The 15,232-nt window shown below is 41.3% G+C and overlaps 1 protein-coding gene across 9 annotated transcripts in view; it reads left to right on the plus strand.

Moving 5' to 3' along the window:
* MOCOS (molybdenum cofactor sulfurase) overlaps window positions 1-15,232 on the plus strand; it is a 484,231-nt gene that overhangs the window by 389,371 nt on the left and 79,628 nt on the right. For all 9 annotated transcript variants that reach the window (XR_007355097.2, XR_012667119.1, XR_007355095.2 and 6 more), the window contains one exon: window positions 4,112-4,216. Coding sequence is in view for 3 of the 9 variants with exons in the window: in XM_048839335.2 (XP_048695292.2) it covers window positions 4,112-4,216 (105 nt within the window). In the remaining 6 variants the exon portion in view is untranslated. The remainder of the gene's footprint in view (window positions 1-4,111; window positions 4,217-15,232) is intronic.

The raw sequence follows: 15,232 nt of genomic DNA on the forward strand, positions 1-15,232 counted from the left end.
GCTATCCCCCCTACCCTCCCCCTTTCCCCATCCCTCTTCAGGGACCCCTCTTATGAGCCCTTCTGCAACAGGAAGTAGACCACCTCCTACTGCTGGGTGCTGTACAACCAGTACCACATCAATACCGAGGGAGGGGTTTTTATTCCAAATATTTCCTGACAGAGAAGAGAGGAGGGGGATGGAGACTAATCTTAGATCTCCAAAAACTCAACATGTTTGTACGCAACCACAGGTTCAAAATAGTCACTCTGGCCACAATAATCCCAATGCTAGATGGGGGGACTGGTTTGTAGTCCTCGACCTTCAAGATCAATACTTCCATATTACAATACATCCTGCCCACAGACAGTTCCTGAGGTTCACAGTAAGACCCAACCACTACCAATACAGGGTCCTTCCCTTCAGACTGTCCACTGCTTCCTGCGTGTTCTCAAAAACGCTCGCGGTAGAAGTAGCACATTAAAGATGCAAAGGAGTCATAATCTTCCCCTATTTGGATGATTGCCTTCTCAAGGGTGCCAGCCGACAAATGGCAGGCATGCTGAAAACCACAATAGACCTGTTTCACCAGCTAGGTCTACAGATAAACGAAAAGAAATCTACCCTGGAACCAACCAGCAAGGAGTTTATCGGAGCCGACCTAGACTCCATACAAGCTACGGCAATATTGCCAAACCACAGATTCACTACATTGACCAATCTTATTTCCACGGTGACCATCAGTCCACAAACTTCAGTGAGAACATGCTTTCAGATTCTGGGACATATGGCAGCTACGACTTTCGTAGTAAAGTATGCCAGACTCCATATGCGCTGTCTGCAGCACTGATTGAGCACGGTCTCTGCACCCAGCACACACTCTCTCTCAACAGACGTGTGAAACTACCACCAAGGATTATCCTCTCCCTACAATGGTGGACAAAGCCAGGGAATGTATGCTCTGGGATTCCCTTTCAACAAGACCCCCCCAATCAGTGACTATTACAACAGATGCCTCCCTGATAGGTTGGGGCACCCATTTCGGTCACCACAATGTACAAGGCAAGTGGTCTGCGACAGAAACGCAACTACATATCAATCTCCTGGAACTCCACGTGGTACACAATGCATGCCAACACTTCCTCCCACTCATACGAGAAACCTCAATCTCTATTCTCGCCAACAATGTGGCGTGCATGTTTTACATCAATCACCAAGGAGGAGCCAGGTCTCACTCGCTATGCGTAGAATCCATGAATTTATGGAACTTCTGCATCCGCAACAATATAAACATCACAGCATCATACCTACCAAGGTGCCAAAATACTACAGCCGACAACCTCAGCAGGCACTTCTTACAAGAACACGAGTGGGAACTCCATGACAGTGTTCTCGACAAAATATTCCAAAAATGGGGTCACCCAGTAATCGACCCTTTTGCCTCAGCAACAAATCACAAATGTCCAATATTTTGCTCCAAGGCAGGCCTAGCACTGGGGATGTCCTCCTCATCCCATGGAACGCATCACTCATGTACACCTTCCCGCTGATCCCACTGATCTCACAGGTCATCCGCAAGATATGACTCAACAGAGCATACATCATTCTCATTGTCCCCATATGACCCAGACAGACTTGGTTTCCATATCTCTCATGTCTAGGAATCTGTGCCCCACAGCCGCTGCCTTTCTGGACAGACCTCCTGTCCCAGAACAAAGGCCTGACACTCCATCCAGACCCTGCAAAACTCCATCTCAAAGCGTGACTCCTCTCTGGTTCAAACATGGGGAATTGAACTGTTTGGAGAAAGTAAAACTGGTATTACTAAATAGCTATCACCTCACCACTAGAAATACTTACCAACACAAGTGGATAAGATTCTCCCTTTTGGTGTCAGCAAAAACAGCTGGATGTGACCAAGGAGCCTCTATCTATGATCCTAGACTACCTGCTAGAACTGAAGGAAACGGGGTTAGCCATAAGCTCTATTAAAGTAGACCTCTCTGCCATTACGGCCCTCCATGAACAGACAGAAGGGCCTTCAATATTTGCTCACCTGATTACACAGCACTTTCTAGCAGATATACAGAACATGTACCCAGAAGTACGCCAACCTGCACCACCATAGGATCTCAATCTTGTGCTAAAATGTCTCACAAGACCTCCCTTTGAACCTCTAGCAACCTGCTCGCTCCTTCATATGTCAATGAAGGCTGCATTCCTAGTGGCAATCAAGTCTGCCAGACGTGCCAGTGAAATAGGAGCACTGATGGCTGAACCACCCTACACTGTATTTACCAAAGATAAAATTGTTACATCCTCACCCAAAATTCTTGCACAAAGTGACTACAAATTTTCATATTAACCAAACCATACACTTACCTGCCTTCTATCCCAAGCCACATAACGACTCTCGAGAAGCAACGTTGCACATGCTAGATGTCAGATGGGCCATAGCCTTCTACCTGGACAGAACTAAACCATTGTGCAAGTCACCAAGACTATTCGTCTCTACAGCAGAGCACTCCAAGGGCTCTACAATATTGACTCAGAGACTCTCCAAATGGGTCTCTACCTGTATTCAAACTTGCTACCTCCTGCATCATAAAGAACCCCCCCGTGGGCATCAGATCCCACTCAACCTGAGCCATGGTGACATTGATTGTATTCTTGAACAATGTCCCCTTAATAGATATTTGTAGAGTTGCAACCTGGTCATTGGAGCACACTTTTGCAAGGCCTTGTCTCAGACTCTATCGTTGGCCTTACAGTGCTTTCATCACAAACTTATACATAAGTTATACTCTGAACCCCTAACATCCCTGGTGGGTACTGCTCTATAAGCACCTAGAGTGGAGCACCCACAGGGACACCACTCGAAGAAGAAGAAGTTACTCACCTTGTGCAGTAACAATGGTTCTTCTAGATGTGTGGGTGCTCCACTACCCATTCTCCTCCCTTCTACTTTGGAGCTCACACAGCCGAGCTCTGTGGTAGAGAAGGAACAGAGGGACGGTCCGGGGAGCGCGTGCTACAGGAGGTGCCAACGGCTGCATGAGATGACTCCTCTGCACACCCTTCCCCCAACCAAGTACTGCTGTGAGAAATCTCCAGCGCAGGGACGCACCGACACCTAGAGTGGAGCACCCACAGGGACACACATCTCAAAGAAACATCATTACTGCACAAGGTGAGTAACAACTTCTTCTTTATCTCTTATTCTTTCTCTTTTTAATAAAATATTGACTATGCTAGAATTAGCAATGTATTATCTGAAGAATCAGAGCCAAACGTATGGTTTGGATGATTACACTGGAAAGTTTTACTATTCACTATAGATACATCTTAGAGAATCCAAATGACACCCAAAACAGCATATAGAAATATTTACAACATGACCTTTGATTATTTGCCCCATTATCTGTTTGAGTTTTATGCTTAATCTTACAAAACTAGGTAAAATTGCATGAGATATGGAAGTTGAAATATTGTAAGAACTGTACTGTTCTGCAAAAATTTCTGATGCAGTAATTGAGTGGAATTGGCATGTGTCATCTTTAGTCTAATCCCCAAAAAAAGACAAAAAGAAATTCACAGCAGTGTAGTTATAGTTCATTTTAAGAAAATGCAGATCTTGCTTTCCTAACATTCACAAAATACCACGGAAAAGAATGCAAAATGAGGACAAATCTGTTCATTTCAGTCACAGTGAACAAATACGTACCACGGCCTATTATCTTACTTTTGAGAGAACTCTTCTGGTCAAATTCTAAAGGCCTTACCCAGTTTTTACTCATTCCTCTACCAGTCAAACTTTCCCTTCAAGTCAATAAGCCAAACAAAGTCAGTGCGAACTACAGGTGCTCAGAATTTCTCAGACTTAGCCAAGTGGGAGTTTGCCTGAGTAAAGAGTGAGCAAAAATTGAGTAAGGACTTCAGAATTTGACCCTTTGACTACATAGCTGAGTCAGGTGAACATGATTTAGACCTTTTACATAGTAAAAAAGTATTCAAAAAGGTCTCTGAAATGTTTCAGTTATTAAAATACCATGAAGGTCAGAGACAAGTCCTAATATGTAACTGTTTGACTAATATGTAACTGTCTGAGAACCTATTTCTGTTGAAATTTCAGGTTGTAGGTCCGTGCAACAGATGCCAAATAATCTGCATAGATCCACAAACTGGACAACGAAACAAAGAATTTCTGCAGACTCTGTCCTCAACCAGAGGTAGAAAAGTGAGTGTTACCTGTAAAATATCCATGCAGAAAGGTTTAGAGTCTTGATGATGTGTATAATGCAACATCGTTTGCTGGAATATTCAATCTTAAGGTGTAACAATGATCTTCATTTGTCTTGTCTGCAGAAAGATGTTGCATTGAAATCCTAACACGATATAGTTTATTTATATAAAAACGTTCATTTCATTCTTGGTTCAGAAATTGGTCATCAATGTACAGGAGATGGAATATGTATTTTTACCAATATTTGCTATGATTATTTTTATACCTTCAGCTTTTTGACATATTTATTTTGATCACTGGGAACCAAATGGATTCCTATGGGCCTTTTTTGTTGTTCAGGAATAGAGATCTGCAGAAAATCATTGTTAGCCTACACCATGTTTTGTGATTACACTGTTAGCTTGTAACCTAGCCCCTACTTAACGGAAATCTTGCCTTTATTGTGGAAGTCACACCCCTGGAAGGGTGGATCCGAGATGTGAGTGTGGTTGAAGAGAGAGCTGATCGAATAGTAAAGAATTGATTTGTGAATATCTGTGAATAAAAAGGCCTGGTATGGTTCATTGTGGTTCCTGAGGTCATGTTGGTCTGGAACTGTAAGTATTCAGACAGCCACTAGGTACTCATGAATCCTAAAAGAATCACAAATTTCACCATGAATGTTTGTGTAGATGAAAATTCATCCCATAAATTCAAGATTATGTCCTGTTTGTTTATTCAATTTGTTATCCAACCAGGGAGCAAAAGCCATACCATGTGACATAGCTGATCAGTCATACAATATGACTAAAAATAGCACATAGTCAAAGCTAACAGTTTGTGGAGAAATTATTCATTCAGACTGCAGCAAACACTTATACAGTATGCTTCCAATTAGCCAGATAGCACAGGGCACATGGATTTTATCTGGATAATCGGGAATTCGGATATTCAAGAGGGCAGGAGCCATTCAGCAGTGGGGTGGCCTCCCACACAGCTGTGGGTTCATTCCTCTCCTCTCAGTTCTGGCCAGGGGTCTCTGCTCTGCCCCGAAATCTCTGCTCTGCTCTGCCCTGCCCTGCTCCCTGCATTGCCACAGGGCTGATAATACCTGATCTCTGCAGGCACAAGGTATGGGGGGAGGCTGTGGTCCTGGTGGGCCACAGCAGAGACCACCAGCCAGGACTCTGCTTTGCTTCTCCAGGTCCGCAGCCTTCTCTGCACCTTGCTTGAGCCTGCAGGGATCGGGCCTCACCAGCCCTGCGGCAGTGCAGGTAGCTCTCTGCAGCTCCATGGTCACTCACTGACACCTGTGACAGCAGGGCTGCAGAAAGCTCCCTGCGCTGCTGCAGGTGCCATTCAGCAGCAGGGTGGCCTCCCCTGCAGCTGGGGGCTATTCCTCCTTCCTTGCTGTCCTGGACAGAGTCTCTGCTCTGTTATCCAAACCTCCACATTATCCAAATTGCCTCCTCATCCCCTAGCATATGATACATGCCGTGGAGGGCACATATCTCATGCTGGAGCACAAGGAATGGATTTGGATAATGCACAGGTTCAGATAATAGGGTTTCAGATAAACGAATTTATTCACTGGAAAAAAACAGGATCACTTTGAACAACTCACTAACCAAACAAGGTTTGTCATGAATATTATTCGCAATGAACAGTTCAGTCAGTTCTAAAAGCCAACCTGCCTGGCTCAGAGTAAGATGATTAAAAAAGGATAGGTTGGGGGGATGCATTTCGAGGCACAATTTACAGCTGATTTGAAAAGGAGCAGAATGTATTCCCAGCTAGTACATACAGATGACAGCATCATGTGCACTAAGTAGCTGGGCTCCTGGCCACACCACGAAGCCTCAGGACAAGAGCTCCTTAGGGTAACGGTGAGCAGCTGTCGCAGTAACTGGGCCACTGCACTGTGCCCTCTTGAGAACCAGATAGGAATCCTGCCCTGCTGCATAACAGCTTTGGTGCAGGGAGGTGTTGGATAAGACTCTCTCCACCTCACAAGTGCCACCCACACTCAACGTGGCCCCTAGGATTTACTCAGTCTCCATTGAGGGAATCCTCTCCAAACTCAAGGGAATTCTCAAGAGGGAAAAAAACTCCCTGGGCCGTGAGCTCACAGAAGAGACCAAAATGAAGCGTATCCTGCATACTCCCCACCGCAGTGATAAGCTTCTGTTTGCATTTCTGATTTAATCAGAATCAAAGGCTCTCTTGATACAAGTACCCCTAGAACCAAATAATGCATTGACACATAATTCAAGCAAACAGAGCAATCTGCTCTCCTTAAAACCTAGCATCAGATAAGTGAAATGTAGCAAGCAGAGAGAGCTGGAAAACATATTGCTGCTATTCACAAAGGGGAAAGAGTTCTGCTCCCCTGTTCTTGAACCTTTCACCATTCATAGTGAATGCTCCTTTGGTACTTCAGGTGCCACACATCTTCACCCTGTTCTTTTCCTCAGAGGTGTTTACTTACTTTTTTATTTTTGAGGGTCACAGGAAGCTAGCAGTACACAATGATACAAATGCAGTGGAAGAACCCCAGCAAAGTGTTAGTAGTAAATAATTGTCCATAGGATAGTTATTACAAGTGCAACAAGCAAACACAGTGAACAGGATTTAAGTTAATAGTTGTTACATGGTGAATCAATACATAATAAATAAATAAATGCACTGTTTTTGCAGCTCGGGTAGCCAAGTTATTAAAGGCAATGTTGTGTAGATATTTTAGCATTGTGGAAATAAGCTACATTATGACTTAACTGGCATCACAGAGACTTGGGGGGATAAGTCTCATAATTGAAATACAAGGGGCACAGCTTGTTCAGGAAGAAAAAAGGGAAGAGGTGTTGCATTATACATCCAGAATATATACACTTGTACTGAGGTCCAGAAGGAAATAATGGAAAGTGTCTGGGTATAAGATAAAAAGGGAGGGTCGAAATAGGAGTGATGTCATGGTTACGGGAATACTGTAGATCACCAAACCAGGAAGAGGAAGTGGTTGAGGCATTTCTAGAACAAATAACAGAAATATCCAAAACAGAAAATCTGGTAGTAATGAGGGACTTTTCCAACAGCTATCTTGGTAGTTAAAGTAATATGGCAAAACATAAAATTTCCAGTAAGTTTTTGGAATATACTGGGGACAACTTTTTGTTTCAGAAATTGGAGAAAGTAACCAGTGGGCAGCTATTTTGATTCTGATCAAAAGGGAGGAAATTGGTAGTGAATGTGAAGGTGGAAAGCGATTTGGGTACAAGAGATCATGAAATGATACATGTCATGGTTCCCAGAAAAGGAAGTAGTCAGAGCAGCAGAATAAGAACAATGGACTTCAAAAAAGCAGACTTTAACAAACTCTGAGAACTACTAGGTAAGGTCCCATGGGAAGAAAATCTAAGGGGAAAAGGAGTTGAGGAGAACTGGCAGTTTCTCAGAGAGACAAAATGAAAGGCACAACTGCAAACTATCCTCATGAGAAGGAGAGCTAGGAAGAATAGTAAGAGGTCAATATGGCTTCATGAGGAGCTCTTTAATGACGTGAAAATCAAAAGGGAATCCTGCAAAAAGTGGAAACATGAACACATTGCTAAAGAGTAGAAAAGAATAGCACAAGCATGTAGGGACTGAATCAGAAAGGGTAAGGCACAAAATGAGTTACACGTAGCAAGCGACATAAAAGGCAATAAGAAGAGGACAAAGAGGACCCAGGGAATTTATAGACCAGTCAGCCTAACTTTGATACCTGGAAAGATACTGGAAGAAATTATTAAATAATCAATTTGTAAGCACCTTGACGATATTTGGGTTATAAGGAATAGCCAGCATGGATTTGTGAAGAACAAGTCATTCCAAACCAACCTCATTTCCTTCTTTGACAGAAATACTCGCCTAGTGGATGGATGGGGAGAGGGAGCAGTACACATGATATATCTTCATTTTAGTAAGGCTTTTGACACATAAGCAAATTAGGGAAATATTGTCTAGAAGAAATTACTATAATGTGAGTGCACAACTGGTTGAAAGACCATACTCAAAGAGTAGTTATCAATACTTCACTGTCAAACTGGGAGGGTGTATAAAGTGGGTCCTGTAGGAGTCAATCCTGGGTCCAGTACTATTCAATATTTCTATGAATGACATGGATAATGGAGTGGAAAGTGTGCTTATAAAATCTAAGGATGACACCAAGCTGGGAGGGGTTGTAAATTACTATAGAGGACAGGATTAGAATTCAAAACAACCTTGATATATTAGAAAATTGGTCTGAAATCAACAAGATTAAATTCAATAAAGACAAGTACAAAATATTACATTTAGGAAGGAAAAATCAAATGTACAACTACAAAATGGAGGTATGTGATAGTACTGCTGGAAAGGATTTTGGGGGTTATAGTGGATATCAAATTGAATATGACCAGGCAATGTGATGTAGTTGCAAAAAAGGCTAATATTGTGGGGTGTATTAACAAGAGTGTTATATGTTAGCCGGGGAGGTAATTGTCCCATTCTACTCGGCACTGGTGAGGCCACAGTAGAAGTACCGTGTCCAGTTCTGGGCACCACACTTCAGGAAGATATGGATAACTTGCAGAGAGTCCAGAGGAGAGCAATAAAAATGATAAAAGTTTTAGAAAGCCTGACATCTGAGTAAAGGTTTAAAAAAATTGGTGTGTTTAATTTTGAGAAAAGAAGACTGATCGTTTGCAGTATTGTTGTGGCCGTGTTGGACCCAGGCTATTAGAAAGGAAAGGTGGGTGATGTAACATATTTTATTGGATCAACTCCTGTTAGTGAAAGAGACAAATTTTCAAGCTATATAGAGCTCTTCTTCAGGTCACTGGGGGACCAGATAACAGACTTCAAATATGTTAAGAGCTGTTATGAAGAGGATGGTGACACATTGTTCTCCATGTCCACTGAAGGTAGGACAAGAAGTAATGGCCTTAATCTGCAGAAAGGGAGATTTTAGGTTAGATATTAGGAAAAGTTTTCTAACTGTAAGGGTAGTTGAACTCTGGAACAGGCTTCCAAGGGAGGTTGTGGAATCCCCATCACTGGAAGTTTTTAGGAACAAGTTGGACAAACACCTGTCAGCGATGGTCTAGATTTACGTGGCCCCTCAGCACAAGTAGTTGGACTTGATGACCTGTCAAGGTACCTTGCAACCCTACATTACTATATGACAGGTTTCAGAGTAACAGCCGTATTAGTCTGTATTCGCAAAAAGAAAAGGAGTACTTGTGGCACCTTAGAGACTAACCAATTTATTTGAGCATAAGCTTTCGTGAGCTACAGCTCACTTCATCGGATGCATACTGTGGAGTTTCCATGATGAAGTGAGCTGTAGCTCACGAAAGCTTATGCTCAAATAAATTGGTTAGTCTCTAAGGTGCCACAAGTACTCCTTTTCTTTTTCCTACATTACTATGATTCTATGATATCAGATTCCACATGTTTAATAAAAAAGCTAAGTATCAAAATATGTTGGTCATTTTCCCCATGTTTCATATTACAGTAAAAGCTTTGTTATCCAGCATGTTGGGAGAATGGGGAGTGCCGGTAAGTCAAAAATTCTGGTTAACTAAGAGGGAGGGAGTTTGGGTGCAGGAGGGGGCTCAGGGCTGGAGGTTGGGGCGTGGGAGGTAGGTGCGGGGCACAGGTTCTGGGAGGGAGTTTGGGTGTGGGAGGGAGCTCGAGACAGGGGGTTGGGGCCCGGGAGGGGTTTCAGGGTGTCGGATCTGGGCAGTGCTCACCTTGGGCGGCTCCCCACAAGTGGCAACATGTCCCTACTGCGCCTAAGCAGAGGCGCGGCCAGGCAGCTCTGCGCACTGCCTCTGCCCACAGGCACTGCCCCCGCAGCTCCCTTTAGCCGTAGTTCCTGGCCAATGGGCGCTGTGGAATGGGGCAGGGACAGCGCACAGAACCCCCATGGCCGTTCCTCCACCTAGGAACAGCAGGAACACGTCCCCAGTTGCAGGAGCCACGCAGAGCCAGGTGGGGAGCCTGCCATCCCCACATCAACCGGACACCTGGCAACCATACTGAAGATCAGAAATGCCAGTTTATAGAGCTTTCCGGTTAGTAAAGTGCCGGATAACACATCTTTTACTGTAGTAAGTTTTTCCATGACAAAAATATACCAAACTTTAGCAATCTAGTTGCCCTACAGTAGCGCTTTGCCAGTGAGATATAGTCGTAAGTTAAGTTACAGTAAGAAATACAAAGATCGTCAAATGTTTATTGACATAGTATTTTTGCCTGATTTTTCAGAGATGCAAAGCATCTGGAACTCCAGTTGAAGACCATGGGCTCTACAAGTGCCTAGCACTGCTGAAAATCAGCCCCATTAATTTTAACTAGTGACACACAGATTTGCATTGTTGTTGATGACCTAACATAAACCAGAACAATGCAGTCTGTCCAACTGCATGTATTATTTATTAAAACTTTGATGTTGTTTTAATCAACATTCAAACACACCTGCAAAGGAAACCTGATGACCACTGCCATCAATTTTAACATAACATTAGTTAAGTATTCCCTCTAATTTTTGTGGCCGAGTAGAAAAGAAAATGAACTCTCCTAATGTGACAGAACTCTGTGATGCTGGAGGTTCCTAGGTGTATGTTCTATAGTAGAGTAGAAAAGACTAGACAAGCATATAAATCAAACAGAAGTCAAAATACCCACTAACTCTAGGGTCCTGCCCTATGTGAAATGTACACAGTGCATTTCCTGGGTATCTTTTCATTAATGTTGTACTGCATTTGCTGTAGTGGAGCCCCCCCGGTGTAGAGGGAGATCACTTTGTAAGACTGGCTTGCTGTTCAGTTACCAGAATTAGTCACATTGTTGCAAACCCCATTATGCACACCACTACAGTGTGTTGACATTGCCAGTTTGTTCTGGTGTAACTACTGTACATGGATATAGCTACACCAAAGCAAATTTCCCTACCATGCATTTACTCACTATGGGACATGGTCCTGCAAGATGCCAAGTTTCTCCTGTGGGCTGTAGAGCCTCCTTTACTCCCAGGGATGTCAGCATGAGTTAGGAGTGCTTGTCATCTTGCAGAATGAGACTCTAGCTTATTGGACTGTTTACACAAACTTTGCTAAAGCTAGACAATTACTTCTCTTATCTGATGAATCATTATCACCATCATCTTAATGATACAGGGCTCTACACTGTGCTAGTACCTTTCATTCCAAAGATCTGAAACTCATCTACAAACATTAATTACTGTAATTAAACTTGGCAACACACTTGTGAGTTAGTGAATTGTTTATTATATCCATTTGCTACATATAGGTAAAATGAGGCATGCAGTGTGCGAGTTTAATTAGTCAACTGATGGATCGCCCAGAGGATTGCTGTCTATGAATGGAATCAAGGAGTGCTAACTCTCAGCCCCCAGAATTAAGTGCTAATATGCGGCACCATTTTACCCATACAGTATGTAGCAAAAGGATATAATAAACAATTCACTAACTCACAAGTGTGTTGCCAAGTTTAATTTTCAGTAATTAATGTTTCTAGAAGTGTTTCAGATCTTTGGAATGAAAGGTATTAGCACAGTGTAAAACACTGTATCGTTAAGATGATGGTGATAATGATATATCTTCTTACTATATGTTCCATTCTATGCATCCTATGAAGTGGGCTATAGCCCACAGAAGCTTATGCTCTAATAAATTTGTTAGTCCCTAAGGTGCCACAAGTACTCCTGTTCTTTTTGCGGATATAGACTGACATGACTGCTACTCTAAACCTTTAATGTGATGGTTACCAGTTCAAGCAAGGCTGTATTCTCATCACGTTATAATCTGAACTAAGTAGAAAATGAAGAGAAGTATTTTAAAGTCTCTGCTGTCCACCCTTTTGTCAGCCCTAGCACCTCAGGCTAGTGTCTTGTGGAGAATCAGACCCAATATATTTATATGTGAATAAAGGAGTATGCATTGCATGGACCCATTTATGTGGTATATATAATTGAAATAACACTTAAGAATGGCAGTACTTTATATCTATCACCCAAAGGGAAGATAAGGACAGTCCTATGAGGATAAGTGTATTGCACTCAGACGCCTGCTGTTTTGTATTGTGCTTTTACCAGTGGTTTGACAGTTTTCTCCCCTATGGTGATTAAGAGCAAGGGGAAGCTAATAGAAAAGGAGTACTTGTGGCACCTTAGAGACTAACCAATTTATTTGAGCATAAGCTTTCGTGAGCTACAGCTCACTTCATCGGATGCATACTGTGGAAAGTGCAGAAGATCTTTTTATACACATAAAGCATGAAAAAATACCTCCTCCCACCCCGCTCTCCTGTTGGTAATAGCTTATCTAAAGTGACCACTCTCCTTACAATGTGTATGATAATCAAGGTGGGCCAGGAAATAGCCCAACTTGATTATCATACACATTGTAAGGAGAGTGGTCACTTTAGATAAGCTATTACCAGCAGGAGAGCGGGGTGGGAGGAGGTATTTTTTCATGCTTTATGTGTATAAAAAGATCTTCTACACTTTCCACAGTATGCATCCGATGAAGTGAGCTGTAGCTCACGAAAGCTTATGCTCAAATAAACTGGTTAGTCTCTAAGATGCCACAAGTACTCCTTTTCTTTTTGCGAATACAGACTAACACGGCTGTTACTCTGAAACCTGGGAAGCTAATGTTACTCCTCCCTTGCTGAGATCAGTAGTATATAAAGCCACAGACCTCACAGCTCAGCACTCTCTGCTTCATTCTTGGATTGTACTGGGGTGTGCAGAATAAAATGCCCTTGAAGTCAGAAAGGGGTAGCCACACAGAGAGATTAAGATTGCAAACTATAATCTCAGGGACTGAAAGCCTCTTTTTTTTAATAGCAAAATGTTAAAAGGACAAAATCCTAGTTTTTGTGGTCTTCAAAGTAAAATTGGCTCGGCATGGAAGTCTTTTTAGGAAGGCTTGTTTTGCTATTCATTGTCAAAAATATTGCTGATCTAATATTTTTAAAACTTCAATAAAAATGGTAAATTTGCATCAGTGATATTAAGTATTTTTGTTTACTTTTAGTGAGCAGAGGCAAAATTTTATTCCCAGGAATGTGTACAAAATGAAAGTGTTGGGAATACTTGCATGAGACTGTGTTAGCACACATTACTTATCCAAATAAGTATTTGCACAACTATTCACACACAGCCATCTTGAAAGCTCTTTGGAAGTCATCCAATTAGGGAGCAAAATAAATAAATAATATCACTTAGGTGGCTGATCAAGCAGCAAATATTGAATGGTGAGTATTTGAAATAGTGTTTGAGCAATCCAAAATTCTGAAATATGTTCACATATACCATTTGTTTAATAATTTCAGCTAATTAACAAATTTGTAAAAATCAAAGTTGGGTCTGAAATAATTCAGAAAAATAAATTTTAAAAAAGATAAATTAAATTGTGAATAATTTGACCAATTCTATTCTGGAAGTAAACCAAGAAGTCAATACAATAACATGTACACAGAAATAGATTTTTATTATAAATAGTAGAGTAAGTTTATTTAGAATGAGGAGTAATGAAATTTGTATGAAATGTGTTGCATTGTAACCTAATATTTTTCATTTTACAATATTATGTTTCTGTTTACCTGATTTTTGAAAGTAATATAATTAAGGCACACTATTAGCTTTGTATTATGTTATGGGGAAAGAAACCAATTCCCAGTAGGTTAACTACAAGGCTGAAAACAAATAATTGATGCCCACAAAGAAAGCAGTTTATTGCCCAGAAAAAGCAAAGTGGGAGTAATCATTTAATGCAATAGAAGATTTTTAAATAAACTGGATAGTAATATTTGAATTTTAATGTTATGGCTGATCTGGTAGCTACAGTTTTTGAAAAGCATCTTGATACATCATTATTACCTCAGTGGTTTTCAGAATTTCTGTACAGCGCTGATTCTCAAATATGTTACCATTGTACCACACTTGAAATAGCAGAGTGCAAATTAGGTCAGGCCTCACCTTTACATATGGTAGAGACAGTATTCACATATGTCAATTATTCATTAAATAGCGAATCATTGAGAGTGAAGGAGGAAAGACACCATGGGCGCTGGTGCTGCACTGGCCCCGGTGGCAAGGGGGAGTCATTTATGGTAAACACTGGTCAGTCCTCGCAGCCTTGCTGGATGTGTGAGATCCCAGCCAGTCTGCGGGAACATATATAAGGAGTAAAACAAAAAAAAATCCCATGCAGTGTTTCTTATTTTCAAGATTATAAATTAAAAACTGAGACAAGAGTTTCAGGCCCCAGTGAGACACTCTCCAGGCCCCTGCTGTCCAATAGTCACCTTGTCTAAAAGGAGAAGACCTCTACATTGAGTCATGCTCACTAATTCTGCATTAAGACTTAAAATTATTGTATATTTCCATGTTACCTTCCTTGCATAGGACAAGAAAGGTATTAAGCATACTTTCCTACATTCAGCTACTACATGGTTCTTATTTACTAAAGACCCATTTACTTAGCAAATATTTAATTAACTTGAATAGGTTTGTTCTATTTCTCAATTTTAGTTACTTTATTTGAATACTGACAACGGAGCTGGTCAGAAAATAGAGAGGGGGTTTCATGGGAAATTGTGACTTTTTGTCAAATGTCTCAACCTGAATTTTTTACAGTTTTCAGAAATTGAAAACTGAAAAAATTTGCCTGTGGACTGCCTGAAACCAAAAAATTGACCAAAATCTGCAATAAAAAATGAAACACTGCAGTTTGCAGCGGAAAATTTTCTGTTTTCAGGTTTCTGGTTTTCAAATGAAAAATCAAAAAATTTTGAGTCAAGCAGATAGTCTGTGAAAATTTTCATTTAGTTTAAAACTCAACTTTCACTCTAAAAAAAGTTTTAATGCACAAGTGACAATTTTCTTCATCTAAAACTATTCTAAGGATCTGGGAATATTTGTCCAAGATAGCAAGACTGTTAGCAAGTCCTTTATTGCACATTTTTAAAATTACCAGCAGT

Source organism: Caretta caretta, chromosome 2 (genome assembly GCF_965140235.1).
Source record: "Caretta caretta isolate rCarCar2 chromosome 2, rCarCar1.hap1, whole genome shotgun sequence".
In the NCBI taxonomy this organism is placed as follows: domain Eukaryota; kingdom Metazoa; phylum Chordata; order Testudines; family Cheloniidae; genus Caretta; species Caretta caretta.